General features: G+C 45.2%; 2 protein-coding genes across 5 annotated transcripts in view; one reads left to right on the top strand and one right to left on the bottom strand.

Moving 5' to 3' along the window:
- jarid2b (jumonji and AT-rich interaction domain containing 2b) overlaps positions 1–27,867 on the top strand; it is a 154,238-nt gene that overhangs the window by 123,150 nt on the left and 3,221 nt on the right. The window contains 14 exon segments of the mRNA XM_029442647.1: positions 317–540; positions 9,303–9,521; positions 13,265–13,509; positions 19,210–20,571; positions 20,573–20,645; positions 21,769–22,313; positions 24,796–24,888; positions 25,004–25,122; positions 25,341–25,411; positions 25,713–25,827; positions 26,055–26,160; positions 26,252–26,434; positions 27,164–27,294; positions 27,594–27,780. Of these exon segments, the coding sequence (XP_029298507.1) occupies positions 317–540; positions 9,303–9,521; positions 13,265–13,509; positions 19,210–20,571; positions 20,573–20,645; positions 21,769–22,313; positions 24,796–24,888; positions 25,004–25,122; positions 25,341–25,411; positions 25,713–25,827; positions 26,055–26,160; positions 26,252–26,434; positions 27,164–27,294; positions 27,594–27,780 (3,673 nt within the window).
- The window catches only part of dtnbp1b (dystrobrevin binding protein 1b), a 37,806-nt gene continuing 37,583 nt past the window's right edge, over positions 27,645–27,867 (bottom strand). For all 4 annotated transcript variants that reach the window (XM_029442649.1, XM_029442651.1, XM_029442650.1 and 1 more), the window contains one exon: positions 27,645–27,771. In XM_029442649.1, coding sequence (XP_029298509.1) covers positions 27,733–27,771 — 39 coding nt within the window. In that variant the 3' untranslated portion in view covers positions 27,645–27,732. The remainder of the gene's footprint in view (positions 27,772–27,867) is intronic.

Raw genomic sequence — 27,867 nt, 5'->3', positions numbered from 1 at the left:
TTTTAATCAGCTGTGGACTACTTGTCTTTTGCTGAGATTTATAGAGATGAATCCGCACCATGTACCAGATACAGCATGTGGGGCGTTGTTTATGTTTTTGTCCTGATGTATGACTGTATTTGGGTGTTTGAAATTAATACAATCCATTTTACATATAAGTCCTGTAGTGCTTATTTCCATGTGAACATAAAACCGTATAAAATGTATCAACTTATTATTTCAAACAGTCATGGCATGTCTCCTTTTCCTGGTGGCCCAATTAAATTTAATTATACATCTCGGTAACTTCCTTTCTCTCTTGTTTTCTCCTCCTCAGACCTCGGCTCCAGGCCCAGAGGAAGTTTGCCCAGTCGCAGCCGAACTCGCCCATCACTACGCCCGTCAAGGTGGCCGACCCAGCCAGCCTGAACACCGCCGTGGCCACTGTGCCCTCCACGTCCCTGTCATCACTCTCCGCTTCAGCCCTGTCCTTGTCCATTCAGGACCTGTCCAGACGCAAGCCCAAGACAGAGGACTTCCTCACCTTCCTCTGCCTAAGAGGTAAGACGCCGCAAGATGCAGATATATCTTGCTCTAATATTAGAGGTTGTTATACCGGTCCAGGACACAGGTCTCTGCTGAAAAGCCAAACTACACATAACCTCTGAGGCTGAGCAGTTTGCTACTGTTTGGCTGTCTTTGTATAGGCCTGCACTGTGTAAGCTTCTAATAGCAAGCTTATGACCCAGCGTTTCCAAGACCTGTCATACAGTATGTGCAGCCCAGTGCTGGTATTGTCAGGCCGAGATGAATTGTCTCCTGTAAAGGGAAACCTGAACTGTGGTTAATCACTTTGCTCATATTTTAAACACACGTGCACATAAAGATGCATGCACAAGCAATTCACGAGCACAAATAGTACGTTTTGTTAAGTCAGGCTTTGATCACCCTCTCGTACACACACAAAACTGCACACGCATACTACAAATAACTGTGTGTTTGCCCAAGGCTAAGATTATCCTGCATTTCATCAGCTTACACATCTCCCCCTCCTACCTTTCAACAACTATCTGTCTCTTTAACACCCTGCCTATCACCCTCTACCACAGCAGCTGTTTGCACGTATAGTACTCGCACAGTCACACCCCACCCCCCACACTACAAACGCTACACAGGTTCATCGACACTATGTAGCACCTCTGATGTTAAATGAACTGTAAAAGCCATGGAACAGTAATTAGCTGCAGAGTTGTGTGTGTGTGTGTGTGTGTGTGTGGCATTGTTTATTGGGATTGTCTTAACTAAATAAATGTTTAGATTCAACATCGATCTAATGACTGAAAGCAATAAGGGTCACTATGAAGGAAATATTGCAGTGAATTGTCTTAACTTTTGCGTAATGAACATCGTGTGTGCTTAAACCTCTCTATATAAATATCTATCAAAATTACATTCTGGATAAAAAATAGGTTGCCCGTAGTTTCGTTTTTTTTTACGCGCTATAATAAACGTCTGTTGAACAATGACATTCTCTACTACATGTCCTGTATATAGGCAGACTTGTACGTACGATGTAAGCAAGTACAATTACCCTTTTTATAAACGTCAATAACTCATAAACGCCACCTTACATTCATGGCCGTGTTAAATGACCCTTTTATGAAACACGAAGGGAGAGGGAGTGACCCATTCAAGGCCTGAATAATAAAAAAGTTTAAGGACCATTTTCTCAAACAACCTTGGTCGTAACTTCTCTTTGCTATCTTCATTTTATCCTCTTTGAATATCTCACTGTCCTTAAACATGTCCTCGCGACCAGAATTAACTCATTTAGAAGACAAAAGCCCTCGCTTCAGATTAATTTACTGTTATCATCATTAACCTCTGCCCATTTTACAAAGTAGGCTAAAGACTCAGGAGAGGCAAATTCAAGTCTGTTGGGGCGTGATGGCTATACATTGCTATTCTGACGACAAAACTCCCATTATGGAATGTCATTTTAACCTTTCAGGGCTCATTCAAGAACGCATAATTGGAGGTTGCTAAAAATCGACTGAAGCCTTTGGTGAGAGGGGCTTTGATTTGCATATATAGGCCAGGATGTTACATAGGCTAATGATATAATGTCCCATTTACTTTGAAGCTGAGATTACTCTGAGCTCTGGGTGCTAAACTAACCCCACCCTTACATATGAAGAGGTAGACTAATGAGGTGTAGGTGGCTGGTCCTGATTCAGTTGTGCTGCTTTCTCTCTTTATAATTAAGGTTAGTAACAGTGCTTTGCAAGCTGATTTCTAGTCTGTGTGTGCAAGGTCTGTACTCTACTTCGCTACTAATGCTAATTTTAGAGCTAGGCTGCTAAGCTAACGATTGAATGGCTTTCCGCTGTGCCTTTTCCACTCTGCCGCTCCCTGCTTTACTGCGGTATTTATAGACCTGTGTGTGTGTGTGTGTGTGTGTGCTTCTACTATCCATGCTGCGACGACATTTTCCTGCGCGGGTTTCTTCTGCTCTGTTTTTCCCCTTGGCCTCTCATGACCCATATGCAGGGACCCTTACCAAGAGAAGGACATGGGAGAATGTCAGCAGAGCCCTTGAGGTTGTGTGTCAGTGAGCGTGTGTGTGTTCAAGCGTGTGTGTAAGTGCAAATCCATGCTCACCACACTGATGTTGCCTGTTCTGCTTATCTCCCGTGTGCCCCGCCATCGTGCGTTTGCACACATGCAGCATCAGGGTCTATGGCGAGACAGCTGCAGAGGACAACAGCGTTAGCCCGGTTAATCTTTTCAAAGGGACTCAAGTCTTTGATATCGTCTGAGACCCCAAATCCCCTTTAAGATTCTGAGACACGTCTCTCTGGTGTTCTGACCACCACACACATTAGGCTGCTTCATATCTTCTACCAAAAGGCCTCTGACAGGAGCTCTAGCTATATTATATGGATAGATAGGTAATCCATTATCTCCCTAATTCTTTCTTTTCAATTTGATTTGCACCGATTGTTTGAAGTTATACCGCGACATTTCTACTCTAAAACCATCAGTGGTGGTTTCTAGGATCTGTCCCAGGTCAAACGTTCACAATGTGTAAACACACACATACCCCACACACACACACTCACCGCCGTGTTTGCTTTTCTTATCTGGTAAACATTACGTATCCACCCCAAAGCCGTCTATCCATCACTCACTCTGACTGCTACATAAAAGCATTTAAAACATGAAAGATCTGAAGCTGTAAAGTGAGCAACAAGGAAAATGAAGCAAATGTTGTGAAAGCTGAACTCTTGTGTCACACGTAATGTGAAATCCCCACCATTCTGCACGTTACTCACGTTTGCATCCAAGTGGAGTTTGTTATTGACGACATCTCATTCTATGGGGATTTGTATTCCCCACATTAATGAAGTGGCTGGCTGCTGCGGGGGGGGGGGTGTTGTTGCTGTAACCAAGGAAATAATTCTGATGTAACGTGGGAGTAAGCGGACGGAGAGAAGTGAAAAACAAGATTTCTGTCTACTGTATGGAAGGATTCACACCATGTATGCTCACCACCCACGCTGTCTAGTGCCTATATTCTGTATTTATCTCACTGCTCATCTCTTTCTCCTGCTACCACGCACGCACACGCACGCACACAAGCGGAGTGCTCAGTCCTTTGCCCGTGCTCTCAGGATGGTGTTTATGTGTGGTCCGGGCCTGTAGTTGCGATGTTTATATCCATGGAGAAAGCTATTTGGGTGGTAGCCAGACAGTCTGCCTCTGGCGCTGTCTGCCTCTGGTAACCTACAGGGTGTAGTGCAGATGTTGGCAGGGTGGGGGCAGCACTCAGAGGAGCAGAATAAATACATTCAGATTGAAGTGCTCAATGTTGGCCCGCTCCAGGTTTTCCAAGTAATCCAAAGCTTTTATTCCAAATTGAGATTGCCACTATTTAAGTAAATGCCACCATTTAAGTAAATAACACCATCGTTCAGTAATGATTGTTGTCATGGCTGTAAACTGCACAACTCAAGTGTTATTTGTTTCTCTCTGACCTTTTTATACGGAACATTTTTGATCATCTTTAAAATACTCCACAATAAATATCAGCCGTTGTTTGTGCATTTTGGATAGATATTACTCAATGAAGTTTGTTCTCCCACACAAGCAAGATATACACATTGACATGGATGAGATAAGAATAGATTAGGGAGTCAATGAATAACTGTCTGCACACACACGTCTGGAAATGAGTCTTATATAAGATTCATTTCCAGGTGTGTGTGTGTGTGCCGTGTTTACCTCTTTGCCCCCTGAGCCTTCTATCACGCCTGCCAGCCGCTCCAGCGTGGTGCCTCTTTCTCTCTCGCTCTCTCTCTCTCTCGCTCGCTCTCTCTCTCTCTCTCTCTCTCTCTCTCTCTCTCTCTCTCTCTCTCTCTCTCTCTCTCTCTCTCTCGCTCTCTCTGGTTCAGTGAGTCCAGTTTCTCAGCTATGCTTGCATAACCTGCCAGCCCTGACCCCGTGAACCAAAGACCTCAGATCCCGAGTACGTGATTACCCATACGAGGCAAATGTGGACTCTTCACATCTGCTTTTTGAAGAAAAGACTGCCAATCATGGGAACTGTGCCTGGGACCTCTATCTTTGTAGCTAGATTGTTGGATTTGATTTTGTTTGATGGTATTTTTATTGTCTGAGAATCTCTTTAACTAGAAGCACATTCTCACTCCCGGGAATAGCATTTCAAGTCCGACAGCTACTCATGTGCTTCTCAAGTGCGTTGCTGCTGTGGCAACTGCATTTCCCTCGGGGATAAGGTGCTTTTCTTTCTCTCTAATGTATGATTGCTATTTGATTAAAGCCTTGAAACTGTACGAGGAGAGTTGTGACTTTGTTGTCAGTCATGATGCTGTGCAGAAGTTGGTAATGCAACGGCGACTGATTCTGCATTCTCCTCCAAGTGTACAGCCACTGTTTGTGGGGTTAATAGTTTTGCTGACATTAAGGAATGTCAATTAGAGATGTAATCCTTAATCCTCTCGTAGTCCCTCTCTCTGTTTCTCCCCTAGTGACTGATGGACAGTTTTGGCAGAGCTCAGCTGTGGGAGATAACTTTTCCTCTCCATGCCAGATGACCCAAATTTGTCTCCCTTTTCTGACCTTCCCTTTAAAAAAAACAACGGCTCTCCCACTTCCTGTGCACACATGCGGCACTTTGTTCCAAGTCAGCATGTCCACATGTCCCCATGGCAGCTAAACCCTCCTGATTGACTATTTAAATTGTCCTCATTGTTTCAGTTCCAGCTAAGGGAACAAAAGAAGGGTAGCCAGACAATGGAGGGTAAGTAATTATGCCCCCACCCCCTCCAACCCAAGAGCCACGTTAAAAATGACAATTCTAATAGATTCTTTCAGACCTAATTATGATTAGTCTGCGGTTGGAATGAGGTGCATGAAAAGATGGCGTAATTGGGGTATTGGGCTCGAGCCTTGTTTGAGGTCTTGGAGAAAGACTGAGATGTGTTTTTTCACCACATGTGTTTTTTATATGCCCATTAGTGTGTGTGTGTGTGTGTGTGTGTGTGTGTGTGTGTTTTCTAGGAGCTGATGGTTTCGGGGTCTCTGGTACTGCAGCCACTCCCGTAGTCGGGATGCCAGTGGTGGGTTTTGGACCACTAGATCTGTTTGGCAGGCTGGCTCTGCGTGTCCGTCTCTCTTTGTGTCCTCTCCCTCTCTACACAATCCTAGACAGTCTTCTTTCAGGGATCTTGAATATATTGGAGGATGCAGTTGTGCTATTGTTGCATCTGTTTCTGTCTGATGTCTCCTCACTTCTACCGTTCTGCTTCCTTCTGCAGCCTTAAAAAAACAACTCTCTCTGTCTCTTATTTTCTTTCTCACTTTCACAGTCTGCTCCATCTCTCCTTCCTCTTTTCAGTTTCCACTCTACATCAACTATTGTCTCATCATACCTCTGAGAACCTTGTATTTATTCCCATATTACCCTGTTAAACTGGTTCCCACAAGTACTGTAAAGGTACACACTCTCACTTCCTCTAAATGAATCTGAACATTTTCATCTCCACTCCCCTGCACCCCCAAACAAACACACACTCCTCCCTCCATTTCTGCTCCCTGGTGCCCCTGTGGTCTGTTTGCCATTGGCCCTCTGACCCCTGTTCAGAGCAGTAAATTACAGCCATTTAGCTAATGAAGCAAGTCATTAGAAGCTGATTGGGCCAGTGTGTGTGCCGCCTCGCTGTGTTTGTTTGGTCTAAGAGAGGAGCCTTTGCTCTGTCGCCAAGATAAACGAGGTTGTCTGTGCGGTGTGTGTGTGTGTGTGTGTGTGTGTGTGTCTTTAGGTGCCTGTGTGGCTTTTCGTATCTTTTGGTTTGTACGTGTGCTGCAGTCACCCAACCTCCGACGGCTGATCCGCTGGTTAAAAGCCAGAAAATTGTACGTTGCTACAAAGTGGCACTGCTACACGGGTTCAACCGCTTATAATTGTCTGCATCCCACTTCCGATTCTGATGCTGTGCCAAGAAACCACAGCATAAACACACACTGGACAGGGGTTATGAGGGCTTATTTAACCTGGCGTGGTGTTAGAATCTACCCCTGCCTGCAAAGAAGCAGGCCTTGTTATGTGTGGGTTACTATGAATTATATAAAAGCCATATTTCTTTCATTACTTTTTGACCTACAGATCTCCTCTTTTTAGAAATGTAAAGAGAGCAGGTAAAACTCTAATGTTATCCGGGAATCTGCTGCTACTACAGATTTCACTTTCTCTGCAGCTCTCTGAGGAGATAATTAGAAACTGGCAGAGCTGTTAAGTGAAAAATGTGATCCAAGGCCCAACTAGATTTTTTTATTACCAGGCTCTGTTGTTTTACGGGTTGAAAAAGCTTCGATACGATTCAAGCTAAGTTTTCAAAATAAATGAGATGTGACATGTGGTAACCGCATGTCCTCCGACCGGCCAGTTATAGTTCTCGGTGCACATGTTCAAAGATGTAGCTTAGGCTTTAGAAAAGAAAGTTGGAATAATGACTTCATTATACTTATTATTTTATGTTCTCGTCACAAACCAACGTTATTTAAGAAGTTGACCTACGCAGGTTTGTTGGTGGGGAAAGAACAAGGATTTCTCGAGCTTTCATGCTCCAGTATTCCCTTAAGGACTCTTACTTTTCTATTTTAATGTTACTCTGCCGTCTAGGCTATTTAAAGGAGGATGCTTCAGTATTCAACAGTACTGCACGCTGTTGTTTAGCACCAGTTTAGCCTTGAACCATGTCCTCGCCTTTGTCATTAGGAATCCACATCTTGTTCAGAGGGTGAGTAACTTATGAGTGCATCCTCACACGCAAATCTTTCCAATCTGAGCTCCACTGTCTACTTACAGTGTAAGTTCATTCCTTTTATTCTCTTCAATCTAAAAACCTATTGTCCAAATAGAGACCTCGGGAAGTATTTGTGAAGATGGCTGCTAATGTGTGGCTTGTGCTCGCATGTTTAAGATGAATCCCTCGTGTAAGTCTATTATAGAATTGAAATTATTTTTGAGTCATACTTGTGTTATCTCTATATTTTTTTTATTAAGCCACCTAATGGGGAATTGAATGTGTAAAATCTAAGATAAGTATACGGCACCCTCCAAAACAAGAGCGCTAATTAAATAATTGGCTTAGCTAATTCTTAATTCACTTTGTGTCATTTTAAAGTGCTCTGTATAGCTTAATGCAGGCTAGTTAAATTCAGGCTATTTTTCAGAGGCTTAACGTTATTTTAATTGACATATAATCGTGCATTGCTTCCCATTAGTTCCCTTTAAACACTGTGGCCAAAAACCACAGGGTTTGCTCATGCCACGCTATCGAGAAGAATTCATAAAATCAAGTGTTTCATGCTCATGAACAACTGTCTTTAATCAAAGCTATGAGGATTCTGCATAGCCACACGTACTAGTTAACTATAAATCAACAATCATTAACACACAGTGTGAGTGACTAAGTGAATTTGTATTTCTGTCCAAACATATAGTGCCAGTCTCGACGGCTACATTCTACAAGCCTGCCGCGGTTCTTTATTCCTGCATCTGTACGAGTGGGCCAGCTGTTTGCTCACTGATTTACGAGTGCAACATTATGAGATTTAATAACATAGCTTTGGGCTTTATGACCTTTTATGAGAGAGTGTGTCTACATTCAGCTAACTGAGGTAACATTATAGGCTATCCCCTGCCAAACACCATTTACCTCCTTCCAGCACGCATTGAGCTACATTTCTCAGAGATGACAATGAAAGTGATTGAGTGTGACGGAGAACGGAAAGAGAGAGAACACCGGCTTTCTTCTCCAATAGGGGGAGGAATTGACAGTAATCCTGTTTGGAAGAGTGCAAGCGGCAGATTTGGGATTAGCTCAGCAGTTAATCTTTGGTTTTCTAAAGTCACTCTTTTTACAGAGTTAGATATTTGAGGACATGTACAGTATATGTGTCTCAATAAAACTGTCAACGTCTTGAGTCTCGGTGGAAAGACTGCTCCCAGTGCTAGCCATCGGAATATGTTGCAAGGCATCCTTCTATAACTGTACCTATGTACAGTTATAGAAGGATGCCTTGCAACATATTCCGATGCTCATTTAGCTGAAGTCACCTCTACTTCTGCTAATATCTTGTGGTGGCATTTGCAAAACATTGTAACACGAAATAGAAACCTTTACGGGACAAACACCAGAGACAAAGGTCAAAGTCAGCAGGTAAATGGTAAATCCATGGACGTCAGGTTTTTAAGAAGTGCTTTGGAAGACGAAATAGGTTTAGAAACGGTTAGAGTAGAACTGTCATTGCTTTGCGAGTCATTTGAACATAGTGGTGTGTGTGTGTGTGTGTGTGTGTGTGCGAATGCAACACTGGAGCCGCTATGTGCAGAGCGGTTTACAAAGCATCAATAGGCCACCAGCTGGGATAATAACCGATGAAAAAAGCAGCACAATCGCCATCATTCACGAACGCTTGAGCAACCTCTATTTTTACATTAATATTTCACCACTCTCATATTGATGTTGTTTCATCTGTAATTTCAGAGATTAGATTGAAAAAACATTTTTTTGCATACATGGACAGCTGAGGCTTAAAAAAAAGAAAAAAAGGGGTGTAGATTTGGACGTACAGAATTACAGTAAAGCTGTTTTTCGGTGCCTGTTTTCTTATTTCAAATTGTAATTATTTCCTTTTCCTTTCTCTCTCTCTCTCTCTCCCCCACCTACCTCTTTATTATTCATATCCCTCTCTGTATCCCTTTCTCCTCCTTTCCTCCACCTCTCTGCACTCAGGTTCATCGGCCCTGCCCAGCAACATGGCCTACTTCGGGAGCTCCCAGGAGGAGGAGGACCTGGAGGAGGATGACGAGGAGGAGGTGGACGAAGTGAGGAACGGCGGTGGAATCCACTCTCACGTTGGGGGAAGCAACAGCCAAGCCTCGGCCTCCTCCTCTTGCCACTCGACACCCCGCAAGGGAAAGCTCCCTGCCAGGCAGCCGCTCAATGGGCATGGTAAGGACGCGCATAGAGTTGAGTCCTTTTCCTACATTTCCCAGAGCTTGTTGGGAAATGCAGTCATGAACATGAGCAGCAGGGAAACAGAATGTTGGGCCCGCCTGTGTTTACCGGAGTTAAAAGAGAAAAATAAAAGAGAAGAGGCGCAGGAGAGCAGTGTGGAGGGATGAAAGTGAGGTAAGAGGAAGAACAGATAGGCCACTCTGAGGGAGAGAGATGGATGAAGAGGGAGGTGAGGGGAAAGGAAGATGAAGTAGAGTGAAGGATGATGCACCAGCAGAATAACTAAAGAGGAATGGAAAGATTCATTTTGTAAAAAGTGTTTTGGAGAAGGTGAATAATGGAGAAATGCAACAGAGGAAGAATAAAACTCGGGGCAAACACAGAATGAGTCATGGGACAGAGGACAGCGTAGTAGTGCTAGTTTCTGTGTGTGAACGTGAGAAATTTCCTAAGTTTGCACTCTTGTTTTGCACTGCAGAGACAGGGTAGGTCACATGGGAGAGCAAAGCAGCACATCAAGTCTTTCCACCCCAATTAACACTTAGCTTGCTAAGCCCTAACAAAGTGTTTATGCACGCACTGCAACAGCTGGCCGGGGCCCCCGACACACACACACACACACACACACACACAACGCAGTGACAGCATACGTACACCCCTTGGGGTGTTAGACATTTGCATGAACACACATACACACACTTGTGGACAGCATTTAGGAAAGTGCATTCATGCAATCGAGCCCAAGAGAACAGACTCACTCCCAATCCCAGCACTGATGACTATAAAAACAAGTGCGCTGCATCTCATCAAGTGATTCTATTTATTTATTTGTTGACCAGAAAAGTCAGACTTGAGTCTAGAAAATCCTTGAAACAAATTGGAAAGAATATTTGTTTATTTTTCAATAAAGAAAATCTGACTTTTAGGGCTCAATCATGGATGAATGAGACTTTTTTGCAGTGTATACTTTTTACCGAGCAATAGAAAAAGCATAATTTTAACCTGGAGGCCCTCCCTCCTTGGCAGACGTTGGAGACACACAATCCTTCCGGCCAGGCGTTTCCCCACAAAACAACGGCTGGATTTCATGGTTCCTCCTTTACGTCCCCCCCCTCCGAACGCCCTCCCCTCCCTTAGTCTGTAGAATCGCCGCCAGAAAGGTTCAAAAGGTGAACGCTTTGCTCAGCTCTGTCATCCTCTCAAGTGGAATGTGGAGGAGAAGAGAGACAGGAGAGACACTGGTGGGATTAAGAGAGAAAGCGGGAGAGAGGTCCATAGATTTGCTTGAACCGAACTCTTGGGAGAACTCTGCGCTACTTCTTTTGTATAGTTCACAGACGGTGTCTAACCCCCCCAAAACACAGACGGATACATGTACTTCTCTCATTCTTTCGCGGACATCCGTAGCTGCGGCTTGAAACATAAACCGTACATATGCACATATCTGTAGGAGCACAAACGGTAGGATAGTGAAACCTGTTTGAACACATCCAGGCTTGTTGTGTGCATGAGGACAGCTTAGTCTGCTTTCTTATCTCGTGTACCAACACTGTTTGCAAAGCAGCTCGGCACCTTCACTGTGACATGCTAAATAAATAGATAAGAGGGAAATGGGCAGATATACTTTGAAGGGGACAATGGAGATGATGGGGTTAAGGACACCGAAATGGACGTTCACACACATAGGTGTGCGCGCACAGTCGAGACTGGGTCATTGCTCCAGTATTGAGACAGTGTGTGTGCTGTGTTGGGTATCGGGCACACACACACACACACACACACGGAGAGAGACAAACACACACACACCTCCAGTACATTTTGCGGTTTTAAGATTGGTGTCAAACGTGACACTTTAATATGCAGCTTTGGGCCACTCTCCAGCAGGAGAGGCGTTATGTGGGCCCTTAGGAAGGAGGAGCAGAGGAAGGAGAGGGGGTGGGGGGGGGGGGGCAGCTGAGAAATAGAATTAGTGGAGGAGGAGAGAAACTTTCTTATTCTGGGAGGTAAAGAGAGACAGGAAAGTCCCGACATTGTCGGCCATTCATCAGCGTTCCGTCTCTCCGCTTCTCTCTCGCTCTCGCTCTCGCTCTCGCTCTCGCTCTCTCTCTCTCTCGCTCTCTCTCTCGGCCATGTGCCATGTTGACATAGCTAAATTAAACCGCTTTTATTGTGCTCAGTTTCATGCTTAGCTCACTTCTCAAAATGTCAGGATTTCTCTCATTTTTTTTCTTCGAGCCGGGGGCCCGAGAGACTCGCAGACGCTCACTTGTGGTTATGAGCGGATACACACTCGTGCAGTGTGTACACACACACACACACACTTCTGCAGACAGAAACGCGCACCGTTGCTCAGAAATGTACACACACACATCATCTAACAGCCCGTCCCCTTGCTTTTCAGAGCATACTGTATATGTTGTGCGTTGCATGTGTGCTGTAAATGCTGTGTGTGTTTGTGCTGCGGCCTCCTTCTTTCCATACTGTTGATATTAAGATGCCATGAAACTTTAAATTGAGCCTCATAAAAGCTGAAGAGAGCTATTGAATATGTATGCTAATTGCCCAGCTCCCGTTCGACTCGTTTAGCATCATCCCCAGGGGCTTTATGCAGCCCACGTCCATTTTGAACAGGTTCATTGACATACGTATAAAGACGTTTTCATACACACCTTAAATCATGCATATTTTACTGATTGGGCTATACGTTAGCCAAAACCCTGTCCATCCAATGTTTGCGCGGCTTTTTCCACTTGGTCGTTGGGGTTTGGTGCGAGGGGTTTATATGCCATTCTGCACTACGGGGTGGGGTATTGAGACTTATGTCCACATATTGGCATTGGCATAGGTAGACTGTAGCCTGAAAAAACATAGTATATGAGGTATATGTACCTCGGGTATTTATGCCTTGCTACCCGATAGGAACTTTACACAGTGTCCCGTTTTCTTTACAGTGGCTTCATTCTTTATTTTATTTATTTGCTTTTGACTTGTGGCCATTAGGAATTAGTAACTAGGTTGCAGAACTTGAAAACAAATATATAAAATGTGTTCTCTCTGACATTCTCTCTCTCAGGGCTTTGCAAGGGTTAAACTTCCTCCTGTCTTCTATCCTCTAGCTGGCCTTCTCTCTCTCTCGCTCTCTCTCTCTCTCATATATATATTTATATATATGCACGATTTACTGTTGAGATTTAAGAATATATATATATATATATATATATATATATATATATATATATATATATATATATATATATATATATATATATATATATATATATATATATATATATATATATATATATTCTTAACAGTAAATCATGCAAAGCCTTGCTGCAGAGTCATGTTGCTGCACTCTTAGCAGAGCTGTAAAACTAAGAGGAACCTCGAGGTCATTATCTTCAGGAAGTATAAGAAGACGTGCCTGATTCATATACTGGGAGCAGCTGGACGACTTAAACCAGTCGGCTTCATGAAAGATAAAAGGGTCAAGGAACGGTGCATATTGCTACCTCATCTAGCTCTGGTGAAAAATCGTATATGGAAAAACTAGAATGTCCTTCTAGCAGTTTTCTTCTTTTGTACTAAATGTCATTTCAAATGTAATTGCAGGTATGTGAATAGCCACTTAAAGCTAATAAGAGATCTGACCATAATTGTGTTTGACACCCTCCTCTCCCACATTAATTAAGAATAATAAAAGCAACACACCTGACTCTTCTGTTTCTCCCTTCCAGTTTTCAACAGCCACGGTAAATCGGGGACCAGGGAGAGTCCTAGGCCTAAGGCGGGAACTTACGGCAGGGATGCGCCTGCCCCGCCACTGCCACCTCCTCCGCCTCCTCCTCCGCCCCTCCTGAGGGAGCGCAGTGAGCGGGCGGAGGCACGGGAGCACACGAGGGAGCAGCAGGCCCTGGCTAGCAGTAAAAGCTCAGCCAACGGGCTGCCATCGAGGAGAGCTGCTGAGGAGCTACGCAAACAGGTACGTGGCGGTGTTGGACATTTCAAAGCCATATCGTGCTAAATAACACATGGAAATTAAAAGGGAAAGGATGAAAGCATTTCTATAGCTTCCCCAGGAGAGCTTGGAAATTGGGACAGTAACATGCAAGGAAAGTATTCTCCTGTAGGGAATCTTCTGTGGCAGGTGAATGGTTTGCATTAGCTGTGGTGTAACTGCAGATATCATGGAATATGCTGTACTAATAGGCTTGAGGTGCACTGTGCTTGTTAGGCTATTATGCCCATTTGAATTCCTCCCCTCTCTTGACTTTTATTTTCATTTTACCCATCTGTCACATCCTCTTTTTATCTTCCTCTCAATGATTTCTCCTAACTACTTCTGTGCCTTTCTTGTCTCCCTCCTCTACTTTCTTTTTATGGCTGATTTCCTCCTTTTTGCATTGCCTTCCACACGCTCCTCTCCTCTTCCTCTTCTCTCCTCTTCCTCTCCTCCATCCATTGTGTCTGGGAGAGTAATGATTGTGTTTTGGCCTGCTGCGACTGCAGCTATATTTAGTAGTGCTGGCTAGGGGCTGTGAAAGCCTGCCTCCCTCTCCATGGCACTTAGCAGGTTCCAAGCAACCCCACAAAGTGAGAAAAGAGGAGGAGATGGAAGAAAGAGGGCAGAGGTGGTTTTAGTCAGACAACTGGCATTTGTATGATCACATTAGCTAGTCAGAAGCAATTGTATGCTGAGGCTCCACATTTCATTTGCGGTTTCTTTCTCTCTCATAATCTATCTGCTCCCTTTGCTTCCTTTCTGTCTTCTCTCCCATTTCCTCCCCTGCCTCTTCCTTCCTGTTGAATGCCAAGCCTATATCCAGTGTTGTTGTTGTTGTAATGTGCTGCCGGCAATGCAGACTCAGGCAAGTGCTTCAGGTTTTTAAAGTGGCTGGAATTGTCCAGTAAAACCAACAATGAATCTCAATGAGAGTGACTGGCTGCCAAGACAAACTTCAGTCTCACTTACTCACGAGTCTTTGTTCTATCACTCTTCCTCTGCTCTCTCTCTCTCTCATTCAATTCACTGTGGGCTGCATGCATGTTTTGTTTTTTTTTACTCCTGCGCTCTCATTGCACCTTTCTCTCGTTATACCTCTGTCTCCCTTTCACTAATTTTCTCTTCACGCTCCGCTCGCCCTCTGTCTCTGCTCCTGTGTCAAACAGACGGATCTTGCCCTTGACAACATGGCTCCAATCATTTGGAAGGATTAGTGCTTTTTTTTTTCTTTGCCTCCCTCTCGCTCTCCCTTCAATTAGCATGAACAGTATGTGTGTTAACCATGTGTGTTCAAGACTCGCACACATTTCTACACGCGTCCAACTGCGAAAATACAGGCTAAGCCATATAAAAGGTTAAGTGATTATGTAGCCGTAAAACGAACTAGGGGTTGTGTGTGTAAAACCGAAGGGTAAAGGCATTATCATAATTCAATTCGCCGTGATTCAGTTCTGCTTAATTTAATAGCGGCTTGTATCAACAAAATACATGCGGCATAACGGGACCTTTTTATAAAACAATATGATTCTATCCATTTAATTAAATGACAAAAGCAGGATAGCAGCTGCGCACATCAGCGAGCGCAGGGAGGGCCGCACCATTTAGCCGACTCGGCATCATTTGAAAAGGACTCTGCACTTTCTTGTTTAGTTGCTTGCCCTCAGCCATCTTCAATTAACCCTCATTACACCACAACATGTTAAAGAATAAGAAACCAATAGGAATGAAACGCTCATTGAAGATCATGTAATGTGTTTCTTGGTCTTTCACCAGCTACTCTATGTAGACTTCTCCCTGTTGGTTTATGAAAAGGGTTTTTGCATTGTGTGTGTTATTAGTACCATTGCTGTAGTGACCTTTCTCTAGCTGCTTAAAAGTCAACCTGCCCAGGGCCGCATCGCATCGCTCCCTAATAAGACAGCAGAGGGGAAAGAAGGCTTAACCGGATTTATGCCTCGCCTCGCCATCGAGGTGTTCCGGCAGTCGCGCCGTAAATGACTCCGGCAAATAAATAGATTTATAGTTCAGCATAGGATTTAACCCGTTGATAGTCATCGCACCACCGTGGCACTTGATGGATGTGTGTCATGCATTGATTATACACCCAAAGTTATGGAGTTTACATTATGTCATCTCTCTGGTGAGGAGGAGGAGGAGGAGGAGAAGGAGAAGAAGACTGGAAATGGTTTTGCTGGATGACAAAAAAAAGAACAACACTGAGGCATTTGTTCGACTTGCCGCACGTTTTGTGAAACAATCTCTACCAGAAACACGTTTTAGAAAAACCAAAGCTGACCAATCGCAGTCTTTGTGGCCCCTTAGTATGCGTCTTAGTTACATCTTTTAAGGAGCTTTTGCAACATCCTGACAAAGAAGTAGAAATCTGGCTGTGGCCATATGTGATGAAAATCATGAGCAACCTATCCTGCATCTGCCTTCCTTTGTCAGTCAGCAGGGCTTTGCAAGGGTTAAACTTCCTCCTGTCTTCTTCTATCCTCTAGCTGGCCTTCTCTCTCTCTCTCTGTCTCTCTGTCTCTCTGTCTGTCTTTCTCTCTCTCTCTCTCTGTCTGTCTGTCTTTCTCTCTCTCTCTCTCTGTCTGTCTTTCTCTCTCTCTCGCTCTCGCTCTCTCTGTCTCTCTCTGTCTCTGTCTCTGTCTCTGTCTCTCGCTCTCTCTGTCTCTCTCTGTCTCTCTCTCTGTCTCTCTCTGTCTCTCTCTGTCTCTCTCTGTCTCTCTCTCGCTCTCTCTGTCTCTCTCTGTCTCTCTCTCTCTCTCTCTGTCTCTCTGTCTCTCTGTCTGTCTTTCTCTCTCTCTCTCTCTGTCTGTCTTTCTCTCTCTCTCTCGCTCTCGCTCTCTCTGTCTCTGTCTCTGTCTCTGTCTCTCGCTCTCTCTGTCTCTCTCTGTCTCTCTCTCTCTCTCTCTCTCTCTCTCTCTCTTCCCCCCCCCCCCCTCCCTATTACTTCTCAGGGCCGGCTCCTGCAGATGTTGTCTGTTAAAAATCTTCCTGCCAGTCCTCAGCTGGGCTATAGCAACACATGATGTCATCTAGACCCACCTCCCTCTCCCTCCCCTTCCCCGCTCACATGCGACCAAAATCCACTCCAGAACGGTCTCCGGCAGCTCGTGTGTGTGTGTTCTATTTTTTTCTCCCTTTGGCTTCATTGTCTTTCTTGTTCTGTTCATCGTCCTTCTCATTTCTGTTCGAATTCTCTCTGCCCGTGGTTGTTAGCGCAAGCATCTCTTTCTTTGTGTCTTTGTGTCTTTTCCTTCCTTCCCCAGCAAAGTATCCAAACTAGCTCGCGCCTCTTTACCCGTGCCTCATATATGCTCCTCATCGTCATCACCACTCTCTTGCCATCCTCCTTTGCCACCAGACCGAATAATTAAAGAGAGGAAAGTGATGGAGACTTGCCGAGCTCCCCTGAAGAGAGCCTGGTCCACTGAGCCCTCCTGTGGCAGGAAGCGGTCATGACAGTGTCTCTCACAGTCGATGCTTTGTCAGCAAACTGTGGCTGGAGGAATATAGCTGCTTTAGCAGTTAGTTACTATTTCAGCATCAGTGTTGCATTAAATAAACCGCCACATTAAACTTTTTTTGAAACAATTCAAAATAAGAGAGTTTGAATTCAGTGAGATCATGTGTGAAGTTAATCAATAACTGTTAAATATTAAGTTGTTTGTGTGCAGCTTATAAGTGAGGAACACACGAAACGTGTATCAGTGGTACTCTCTACCGCTTGCTGTGCAGCCTTAAATTCTCTCTCTTCAGTCTCCCTTTCCTCTCCTCTCTTCTTCTTAACACCCCTTCTTTCCTCCCTCTCTCCTTGTCACCCTTTGTTTTTCCATTGTGAGGAGGAGTGTGTGTGTGTGTGTGTTGGAGGGGAATGATTGACGGAGGCAGGGTTAGGTTTCAGTCCCCCCTTATCTTTTAATGGTCTGGTCTTTGTGTCGGCCCCCCGTCACCTGAGACGAACACAATACAATACAAGCACACACACATACACACGCAGTGTGACACGAGAGCCCTTCAAAGGCAGACCTGTCAATGGGCCGGCTGTCACCTCCCTCCTGTGGCGCCCCGACTGTGATTGATAACTCAATCTCTCACATCCCTCCTCCTTTTCTTTTTTTTCTGTGGTTCACTTCCAACTCGTCTGGACAGAAAGACACACAGATACTGTAGATGGATGGCAGCGAAACATGAGCATACATCTTCTTATGATATTTAGGGCGGCACGATGGCTTATGTACTTACTTTGCATGCATCGTTTAGATATTTGAGAGAGAAAAGCATATTTTCTCTGAAAATAAAAGGCAACTAAAAACAAAAGGACGAGGTAGTCCCTTTTTATGTTAAGACAACTATACAATCTTGACCTCCAGCTTACCCCTTATAGATATTGACAGCCAAATACTGAGCTTTAACTTTACAAGATATTTTAACACTGTAGCCAACACACACACACACACACACACATCAATCGGAGAGGAGGGAGAAGGGAATGAGAAACTCCTGGCAGCACTGAAAGTGGGCCATGAAAACAACAGAGACGAGGAGAGAGAGAGAGAGAGAGAGAAGTGGATATTCTTAGAAATGCATTCAAGGGAAATATAAGTGGAAGAAAGGAGATGAAGGAAGTGCAGTGATGGAGTGAACGACTGAAATAGTGTCCTATACACAAGTTAACTTTACGCAATGGATTTTAACATGCACAGATCCAGCTGTGAAGCTCTTGGCACTGAGGGACAGGGCGGCCATGTTTCTTCCCACAGATGTAGCCAGTGAGCCAGTTATGGAACCAGACGCCACTGTACCAAACCTCTGATCTACAGCTGGGGGCCTCAAAGACTTCACACACAGTCATGTACACAAACGCAGTCCCTTTCTCTATCCCTCTCTCAGATACACACACAGCAGCTTTATTCATAGCACCAAACATTTAATTATAGCATTTAAGGAAACCAATAGCAAATGAAAGGCGTTTTCTTATGTGCCCGGATGGGTTTTTATTTAATCCCAATGACCCCACCTCCTACCTCATACTGTCCAGCCATCTGCTAGTTGAAACCATGGAGCCATCCCTGCTTTCCCTCTAATGTCATGGCTTTCCCCCCCCCCACCCGTTCTAAACTGTTGTTTATCTCGGGATGTAGTGGTTTTGGTTTTGGTTTGGACATATCCTTTTCTAAATCTCAGCCTTTGTGTTGACAGCAGTTTGATCTGCAGTTTACAAAAGCACACTGCATTGAAAAGTATAGTAATCAAGACAGTTGATCGGTTCTCTAATGAATAGCGTAGGTTTCCACAAATAGTTTTGGTCTGACCGGCCAAATGTTTTACTGCAGTGTTAGCATCTGAATGTTTGGCCTCTTCATCGTGGAGTGTGGGTGCGCCCACGCCCCTTCACATGTCGTGTCGTGCTTTGTGATTTACAGAATTGTATCTGTGTGTGGGTACATTTTGGGAAATGTGTTTCATTAGTATTTTTAACTTCAGCATTGAGAGATCTGATTAAACTCAAGCTCACCACCCCCTTTCACTTCCAGCAATGATTCCTCTTTTCCAATATCTTTCCCAAATTCATCATATTCCTGATCGATCCACAGCATTGTGATAAGATTCCTAATCCTATTCATCTAACGTGTTTTACCTCTCTCCCACTTTCCCTGTTCATCTCAGGTCTTTAAAGTGAATGGGCTGACGCGGGGGGGCTCGGCACAAGCTGTCAGTGGTGCCAAAAAGAACCGCGACTTCCGACTGCCGTCCAAAACTGTGAAGAAGTACACAGCCACCGTGTCCAAGGGCCACGTCACCTACACCAAAGCCAAACAGAAAGAACTGGGAAAGAAAACCAAACTCAGCAGCAGCAACAAACACAACAGCGCCGCCTCGGCACCATCGTCAGCGAACAATCACAATCAGCACAGCCAGCCAGCAGCCAGCAATGGGCTGGCCAACTCAGGAAAAGCAGCGGCACCGGCCCACCACAGCAATGCAAAAACCCGCAAACAGGTGCTACTATCCAATGGGCTGCACAATGTGGCTGCCGGCGCCCGCTTCAACGGCAGGCTAAATGGGCAGCGGCACAACACCCTGGCCAAGGAGGACGGGCAGAGACAGTGCCAGCAGGTGGAGTGCCCGGGTCGAGAGGGACTGCGTAACTCCAAGCGGCGTCTAGAGGTGGTCCTCAATTCTGTGGGGACGGGGGTTGTTGAGCAGAAAGCCAAAACCACTGGCACTGAGGCCAAGAAGGCCAAGCTTCAACCCACGCCTCTGGAGACGCGCAGCAGCAGCAAGAAGGCGGCCAATCAAGAGAAAGCTGCCACTCCAGTTTCTAATGGACATGAATCAGACACAGCTCCTTCTCCTAAACAAACTCCACCTGTTAGCCCTCGTCCACCTCCTACCCCGCCTCCTCAACAAACTCCGCCTCCTTCTACACCAGCAGCCAATGCGGAGCCGGTAAACCAGCGACCCAAGCGGGCATCGGCCGGCAAGCTGATGTTGATTCGACAAGCACAGCAGCAGCAGAACAGGTCACATGGTCGGAGCTCCTCCTCTTCCTCTCCCTCATCAGGACAGAATCAGCCACAGAACCCCAGTCGTGCCAGCACTACCTCAGACCCCCAACAAACCTCTCTGTCCTCCTCCAACACCTCCTCTCTGCTCGCTTCCACCAACAACCCCGGACAGCTCAAACCAGCAGCTTTTCGGCCCGCTGACCGCGACAAGGAGTGGGAGCGTGAGAAAGAGATGGCACGCCAGAAGGAACGCGAGCAGGAGAAGGAGTGGGAGCGCCAGCGGAGCAAGCCAGACGGCTGGGCGGTGCTAGGTGAAGCCCCTGTCTTCAGGCCAGTGCCGAGGGAGTTCCAGGACCCCCTGGTGTACTTGGATGCGGTGAGGGAACAGGCCGAGGTGGCTGGCATGTGCCGTGTGGTCCCGCCATCAGACTGGCGGCCGGAGTGCAAGCTGAGCGAGGAGATGCGTTTTGTTACACAGGTGCAGAGGGTCCACATGCTGGGCCGGCGCTGGGGCCCCAACTGTGCAGCGGCTAGCCTGCATTCGCAAACACCTCAAATCTCAGGGCATTACCATGGATGAGCCACCTGTCATTGGTAAGTGAGACAGACAGGCGGACACACATATGTACATCCTGAATTGATTGAATTAACTAAGCAATAAGCCACAGGTTTCTTCCTGCAGGCTGAAGGACCAGAGCTATCCATTTTTCAGGAGAGGATTAAACCCAGACATCCTATTCCAAACTCGTCTGTTTCTCTGTCACAGCTTTTGTTGACTGTAAAGATAAGAAAGGGACAAACGGTACAGATGCACTATATTTAAGGAAAAAACTGCCTTTTACCTTCTCAGTATCCTGCAGTTTGTAAACAGTTTTGTCACTCCTACAGGGCTCCATAAAGCCATGACAAACAAGCTAGCAGGCTTCACCGTTTCCATTGGTCCGAGTTTGTGCTCTGAAAGCTTCAGTGGCATTCTGCCCGATTTTATCTTCCTGTTTATAGATGACAATAACAGTGTGGAACAACTTGGCGAAGGGCCTGACGAGCCACAAAAACAATATTTCCCCCAGATTGTCCGGTCACCTTCCATTTCTCACAATAACATAAGCAGTTTATGAGCCTTTAAACAGCCCCAGTTCAGACAGAAACTGTATGTGTGAGCTTTCTGTATATGTAAGAACTCCATGCAACTTTTGCACTGGTTCCAGTTGTGCATGTGCTGCTGTGTTGCTTTTATATACAGCTGTATTCAGATTAGCCCAGTGTGAGTTGGTCTGCGGCTGTTGGCCAGAGAGACCTGGCAGCCGCTGAGCCACAGTGAAGCCTGCCAGGAAACTCTGCTTCCAAATGACTTCTTTTACTGCGCCCAGCAGATCAGTTCTACATTAACAGAATTTGTGTCTCTGTTTGGCACAATGATAGTTCAGTTAGTTTTGAAAGGTGATAGCTCAATTGACCGTTTCAAATCAAGTGAACTGGGCTGGACAAAAAGGCATGTTTAGCCAAAGGAGCAGATGCTCCCGGACGTCTTCTTGATTTCATTTTTTAAGTGAGAACGGGTGGCTTCATCTGGTACACATTGCACTTTTTTGTTACTGAAGATGACTATTGTTTAATCTTTTAATACATTTTAATGTTGGTACGAGACACATGGAACTTTCCCAATTGAATACCCAACCACCAATGAATCTTCTCTTTGTCCTTCTGCTCGACGCAGGTGGCTGTGAAGTGGACCTGTCACGTTTTTTCCAGCTCATCAACGACATGGGCGGCATGCAACAGGTGATGGATCTGAAGAAGTGGACCAAGCTAGCCGACCTTCTGCGCATCCCTAAGTCAGCGCAGGACCGGCTGGCCAAGCTGCAGGAAGCGTACCTCCAGTACATCCTCTCCTATGACTCGCTCGGCGCCGAGGAGCGCCTGCGACTGCAGACCGAGGTGCTGCAGGAGAAAAAGAACCTGGAGTCGCGCCGGGGCCCCCTGGAGGGTCTCTCGGACTCCTCGGCACCAAGTGCACTGGTGCTGCCACGCTATGAGCCCAAAAATGGGCTAGTGGGTGGGATAGTGGGAGGGGCGACGGGGAACCACCGCACGAATGGAGTGTTTCACCATCTGAAGGAGCTGGAGGCTCAGGTCAAAGCGGGCCGGCGCCGGCTCTTCGCTCAGGAAAAACGAGGCAAAGAGGACCGGCAGCATGGAGAGGAGCAGCCGGACGAGGAGGACAGGGGCGTCCTCGGTGACCAGCACAAATGTATTAACAAGGTGAGGATGAAGAAAGAGACTTTCGCTGTCACATTTAACTGTACTGATGAGAGGCACGTGAGTGTATCTTTTCTTTTTAAAGAGGTGTTAACTCATATGGACTATTTTGGGGTCAGTTTATTGCAGCGTTTGCAGTAACACTTACAAACATCTCACCTCCTTAAAATGTGCTGTCTGTTTGTTTTTATTTTGTTTATTAGTAAGTTTTCGTCCATGTTTTTTTGTCCCTCATTTCAACACGCTTATAAGGGCAAGCCTGAGCTAAACTCACAAACGATATGCACATCTTGTTTATAAGATAAATACCAAACCTTTTGTAGCTTGTTGTCGGCGCCTTAGCAGTCTTCAAAGGCCTCATTATCGCCCAGCCAGATGTCTGCAATCTCGCCACTATCTGAATCTAGACTAATGTCACACACGAGGTGCAAACAGCCTACACCTTTTCAGAGTATCACCACTAAAGTTTGAGTGTGTCCAAGTGACAAAATAGAATCTTCAGAAGGAGCGCAGCTACAAACTGTGACAACACACTGAATGGGTTTCTCTTACGGAGAATGTTACTGTGGTGTTGATTCTTAATTATTTTTTCTCTGTACATTATCGCACTGTCATAGTTTGTGGTTTATAAAATCAAACATTGGAGGTTTTAACACCTGATTACATGCAGCGGTACGTGTAAATGTGTCATGTAGCTGGATTGTAAAGACACGGTTTTTGGTGTTTTTGTTTTGTTTTGGTTTGCTTTAATATTTCTGTGCAGCTATGTGTGTGGTAAGGTGGTCCAGAACTGTGTGTGTGTGTGTGTGTGTGTGTATGCACTTGCACATTAGATGTATTCCCACCTCCCCAGCTTGCTGGCAGCTGTGTTGATTCTGGCTGGCTGAAATGTAGGTCAAAGAGAAGGCAGCCCTTAAACCAGCCCTTCCCCTCACCCTTGTCCCCCACCCCCTTCAAACCCCGCCTTCTCCTGCTCCTTTAATCCAGCCCTCTCCCCCCATGGAGTCTCTCCTTCAGCGCATGCCCTTGCTCTTAGCTATTTCCCCCAAATCTCCTGTCATCTCGCCAACCCTCTGTTTCGCTATCATGCCCGGTCCTCTTGCTATTCCCCTCTACCCATAACACCAACATCAATGCGAAGGCTAGCGGTTCTTGTGCATACACATAAGGCACACTTGTTTTTATTTAGTTTTTTTTTATACTTAGTTACTACACAACATTTATTTTCAAAGAGCTTTTTTGCCAAAACAATCTCATATATGGACATGTTGTGTCGGTAATTATTTCTGTAATAACTTTGTGTTGGATCTCACTCCTCTCGTAATAATGTGCATCCCATTTGACTTTTCCCCCTCCCGGTTTATTTGGTAACTAAATCCCTCTATATGACCTCCCTCCTCTAGAGCTGAGATATTGTCAACAGACTTGACCCGGTACAGTCCATCCAGCTCTGAATTATACGAGCACTATTCAACGTAATGACATGTGAATGGCTGTCACCCTCCTGACGGCACAGGCATGTCTAAATATGACCAATCACTTTTCTCCACAGCTCAGATTTGTGTGCATTTTTCATCACAAGTGGCCCCCAAGAGGAGCTTATATTTCACTATTTCTATCAAGAGAACAAAGTGCATGTCAAGGGTATAATTAACTCTAATTACAGCAGGAAAGGCTCGCGTAAGTGCTGCTACTGGCTTGCCGAAAGAAAGTCCCTGCTATACTGTGTTATTTAACTGCATTATTTTACAACCCTGTAGCTATTGTAACTAGTCTAGTCAAGTCAGCCAAGGCCAATGATCACACAATGTTAAGGAAAGTGGAACTTTGTTTGCGTATCTGCCCTGTGATCCTGTTCCTGCTACACGCTTAATCCTGCTGACAGACAAGCCGAGCAAAAAAAACATAACCTCCTTGCCGGAGGTAATAACATAAATTGTAATAACGTCAAGTCAGTTTTTAAAAACATCTGGGTACCTAAAGAAGGGAAAAAGAAAAGAAAGACGAGTCGTCGCTGGGAGGATTAGGAATCCGCAAGGTCATCTTTCGGCAGGGTCCGTACGTCTCCAGGCCCTGAGCCGGCAGATTTATGGCAACCTTTAAAGCTTCTCTGTAGCAGGAGTGTCCATGGAAGAGAGGGTCAAGTCCAGGGGAAATATAAGGGAGGCGCAGAGGTGGAGCCCTATAGAGACGTGTACAGTTGTTACGTTTGTCTGCGAGTGTACATTCTTTTAACCATATTGCTTTACTTCCTGACTGTTTGACTCGTACACACATGTGCTGGGAAATATGAGAACTTGCAGTTTATTGATCCAGCAATATTTTCTTTGCTCATGTTTTATTCACGCTCCATTCACATTCCCTATAGTTGTTTTAGCATGACGGAAGACCGTAAATATGTGGAGTGAAGTCTTTTTTTTCCTTCTTGTTCCCCTCAGACTCCTGCAGCATGCTGTGACTCACGTGTAACGTCTCTTTGTTTCAGGGGAAATCGGTGTCTTTGACTAACTTCTTCAGAATAGCGCGGAACACCATGACCATGTGCTTTAACAAGGAGCCAGGGGCTGCTGAGGTTGAGGTTAGCATGCTAACGTCTTTATTAAACAACTTGTACATTAATCACTGTAACCTGTTCACCCTGCTTCACGCACACTTCCACTGATTGGCCTTCTCTTTGCTTTTCGTTCTTGCAGGAAGAGTACTGGAGGATCGTGGAGCAGAGAGACAGCCACGCGGCGGTGCATTGTGGAAAGGTGGACACCAGTACACATGGCAGTGGATTCCCCACAGGAAAGTCAGAGCCATTTTCAAAGTAAGTAGCTCACGGGCTTTTGCACCACACTCACTTTAAAGCTTTCACAGAATAGTATTCCTGACCTTTTTATAAAATGGGATCGCCACATGTATGAATCTCAGATGGTGAATCTGGGGAGTAGCACTGTCCGCTTCCTCGAGGTGCCCTTGAGCTATCTTTGGTATCCCTGAGGAAGAAAATGTAGAAATGACCATTTCCTCTTATCTTTTCCTCAGACACGGATGGAACCTCACTGTCCTCCCCAATAACCCTGGATCCATTCTGAGGCATCTGGGTGCTGTGCCTGGTGAGGACATGTAAAGGCAGTTCTCTACAGCATACAGGCTGTAACTGCAATAGCAATAACTCAAAGAAAGACTCATTTAGTTGCCAATTGCTCCAGAAAATCCCTTCAGATTCTAAGTCATTGTTTCTGTAAATTGCAGCTAGTGTTAACCCATGCTCTTGTTTCTCTCTCTCTCTCTCTCCTCTCTCTCTCTCTCTCTCTCTCTCTCTCTCTCTCTCTCTCTCTCTCTCTCTCTCTCTCTCTCTCTCTCTCTCTCTCTCTCTCTCTCTCTCTCTCTCTCTCTCCTCTCTCTAAACCCCAGGCGTGACCATTCCCTGGCTTAACATTGGCATGGTCTTTTCTACCTCATGCTGGTCTCGAGACCAAAATCGCCTTCCATATATTGATTACTTACACACTGGTGCTGATTGCATTTGGTAAGTATGCACTGGGCTCTTTTCCCTCATCATCTCTGGTTATAGTGTGAACATGATGACACTGAAAACTCTCCCAAATTCCCATGTAAATGTTTAAACATTAGGACAAATACAAAAAGCTGTGGACAGTTCTTAGCAAGTGAATCCACCTGATCGTTCTGGTGAAGAAATGTTCATTATGAATCTGTCCATGTTGATGTGTGTGTGTGTGTGTGTTCCTCCCACAGGTATTCTGTCCCTGCTGAGGAGAAGGCTAAGCTGGACAAGGTGGTCCATACACTGCTTCAGGCCAATGGCACCCCAGGACTTGAAATGCTGGAGAAGAACATTATGGTCAGTGTTTTCTGAGCTTTCTGAAGCCACTTTATTTTTGTAAAATGATACAGTTTAAGAATCATAACACTTCTCCTCTTCGATCTTCCAGATCTCTCCAGAGGTGCTGTGCCGCGAAGGCATCAAGGTTTACCGTACGGTCCAGCGGAGTGGGCAGTTTGTGGTCTGCTACCCCGGTGCCTTTGTCTCTAAAGTGTGCTGTGGCTACAGCGTGTCAGAGACGGTGCACTTCGCCACACCGCACTGGATGAACCTGGGTTACCAGGCTGCAAAGGTCAGCATATGAATCCGGGAGGGCAGTTAAAGGACCATGTTAAATTAATAATGGCACATATGTATAGGTGCAAAACAAAATGTAGTGTAAATATAAAATTTAAAATGCCTCTGAGGGCTCTTTTGAATGAATATTTTGCATGTGCATTACAGTCTTTACTTGATGCATTTGTTTTATTTGGCTCTTGCTTTGTAATGCCTCACAACACTGGCCCCCTGTGGCAGTGGCAGTTAAAGCTCTGATTTATGTGGAGGTGATTGGACATTTTTTAGCTAAGTCTCCAGGGGGTTGTATTTAGATTTTCTTGTAATCATGAGCAAGGCTTTGTACCCTTGGACCTCATTACAGCAGTAATAAAGGAGAATAAAATGTTCCTTACTCTCATTATGGGCATTATGGTAATGGAAGAACATATACCACCGGCAACACCTTCGTATTCACAGCCACCGCAGACGGCTCTCAAGGGTAATATGGCATTCATGCAATGCACTGTATTGTAGTGCACTGCCGGAAACATTTTCTTCCAAATAGTTAACATTTTTCACTTATGGATGAGGACAAAAACAAAATCCTGATCTGTCATTCTTACACGCTGAAGGACGTTATTATCACGCTTTACGTTGGATGTGTGTAAACGTCTGAAAAAAGGAAATAAAACTGGTTGAATAATGAGGCATCAAAAACCGTCTGATGCTGATTTAATGAGACTCATTATGATTTTGTGTGCAGGACCTGAAATGTCGTCGCATAGCCAAACCCTTTTCCATGGAGAAGCTACTGTACCAGATCGCTGCAGCCGAATCCAAGAGGGACAATGGCCTTCTCCTCACCACCATCTCCGCCCTACTCAAAGATCTCAGGTAGGATGCAGCAGAGGTCCCTGATGACCATATACATGCATTCACATAAATACGCAAAAAACTGTAAAATACTTGTATTCTAAAAAGTAAAAACCTTAATCAAATGTTGCGTTACGGGCAGATTCATACTGTATTTTCTGTCCATTTATTTATACATTTATTAACGGTTATACCGCTCTTTTTCATTAGACGATGTCCCACTTCTCATATTTTCCAGGAACAATAAAAGACATTTAAATGAATGCACCATTGCAGCTTTTTCTGGCTCTAACTTAACGATCATCTTTCTTGTCCAACAGGAACCTAGAGATGCGCCAACGGCAGGAACTTTACAAGGCAGGTTTGCTTTCCTCCGCCCGCTACGGCACCCATGACGGCAGCCTGGGACCCGGTGAGGGACGCAAGAAGCCCCGCGGGAAATGGCTGGCACTGGAGTCCTCAGAGAGACGCTGCCAGATCTGTCAGCATCTCTGCTACCTGTCAATGGTGAGAGCACAGGAATGTAACACGCTGTGGTTCTAAGATATGAGAAAGTGCTAGTTTGGATGTGTTTAAACAAGTTTTTTATTAAAG

This window comes from Cottoperca gobio, chromosome 11, assembly GCF_900634415.1.
Source record: "Cottoperca gobio chromosome 11, fCotGob3.1, whole genome shotgun sequence".
Taxonomy (NCBI): domain Eukaryota; kingdom Metazoa; phylum Chordata; class Actinopteri; order Perciformes; family Bovichtidae; genus Cottoperca; species Cottoperca gobio.
Note: the sequence above shows the minus strand (reverse complement) of the source record. Positions and strands in the feature narration are given on the sequence as shown.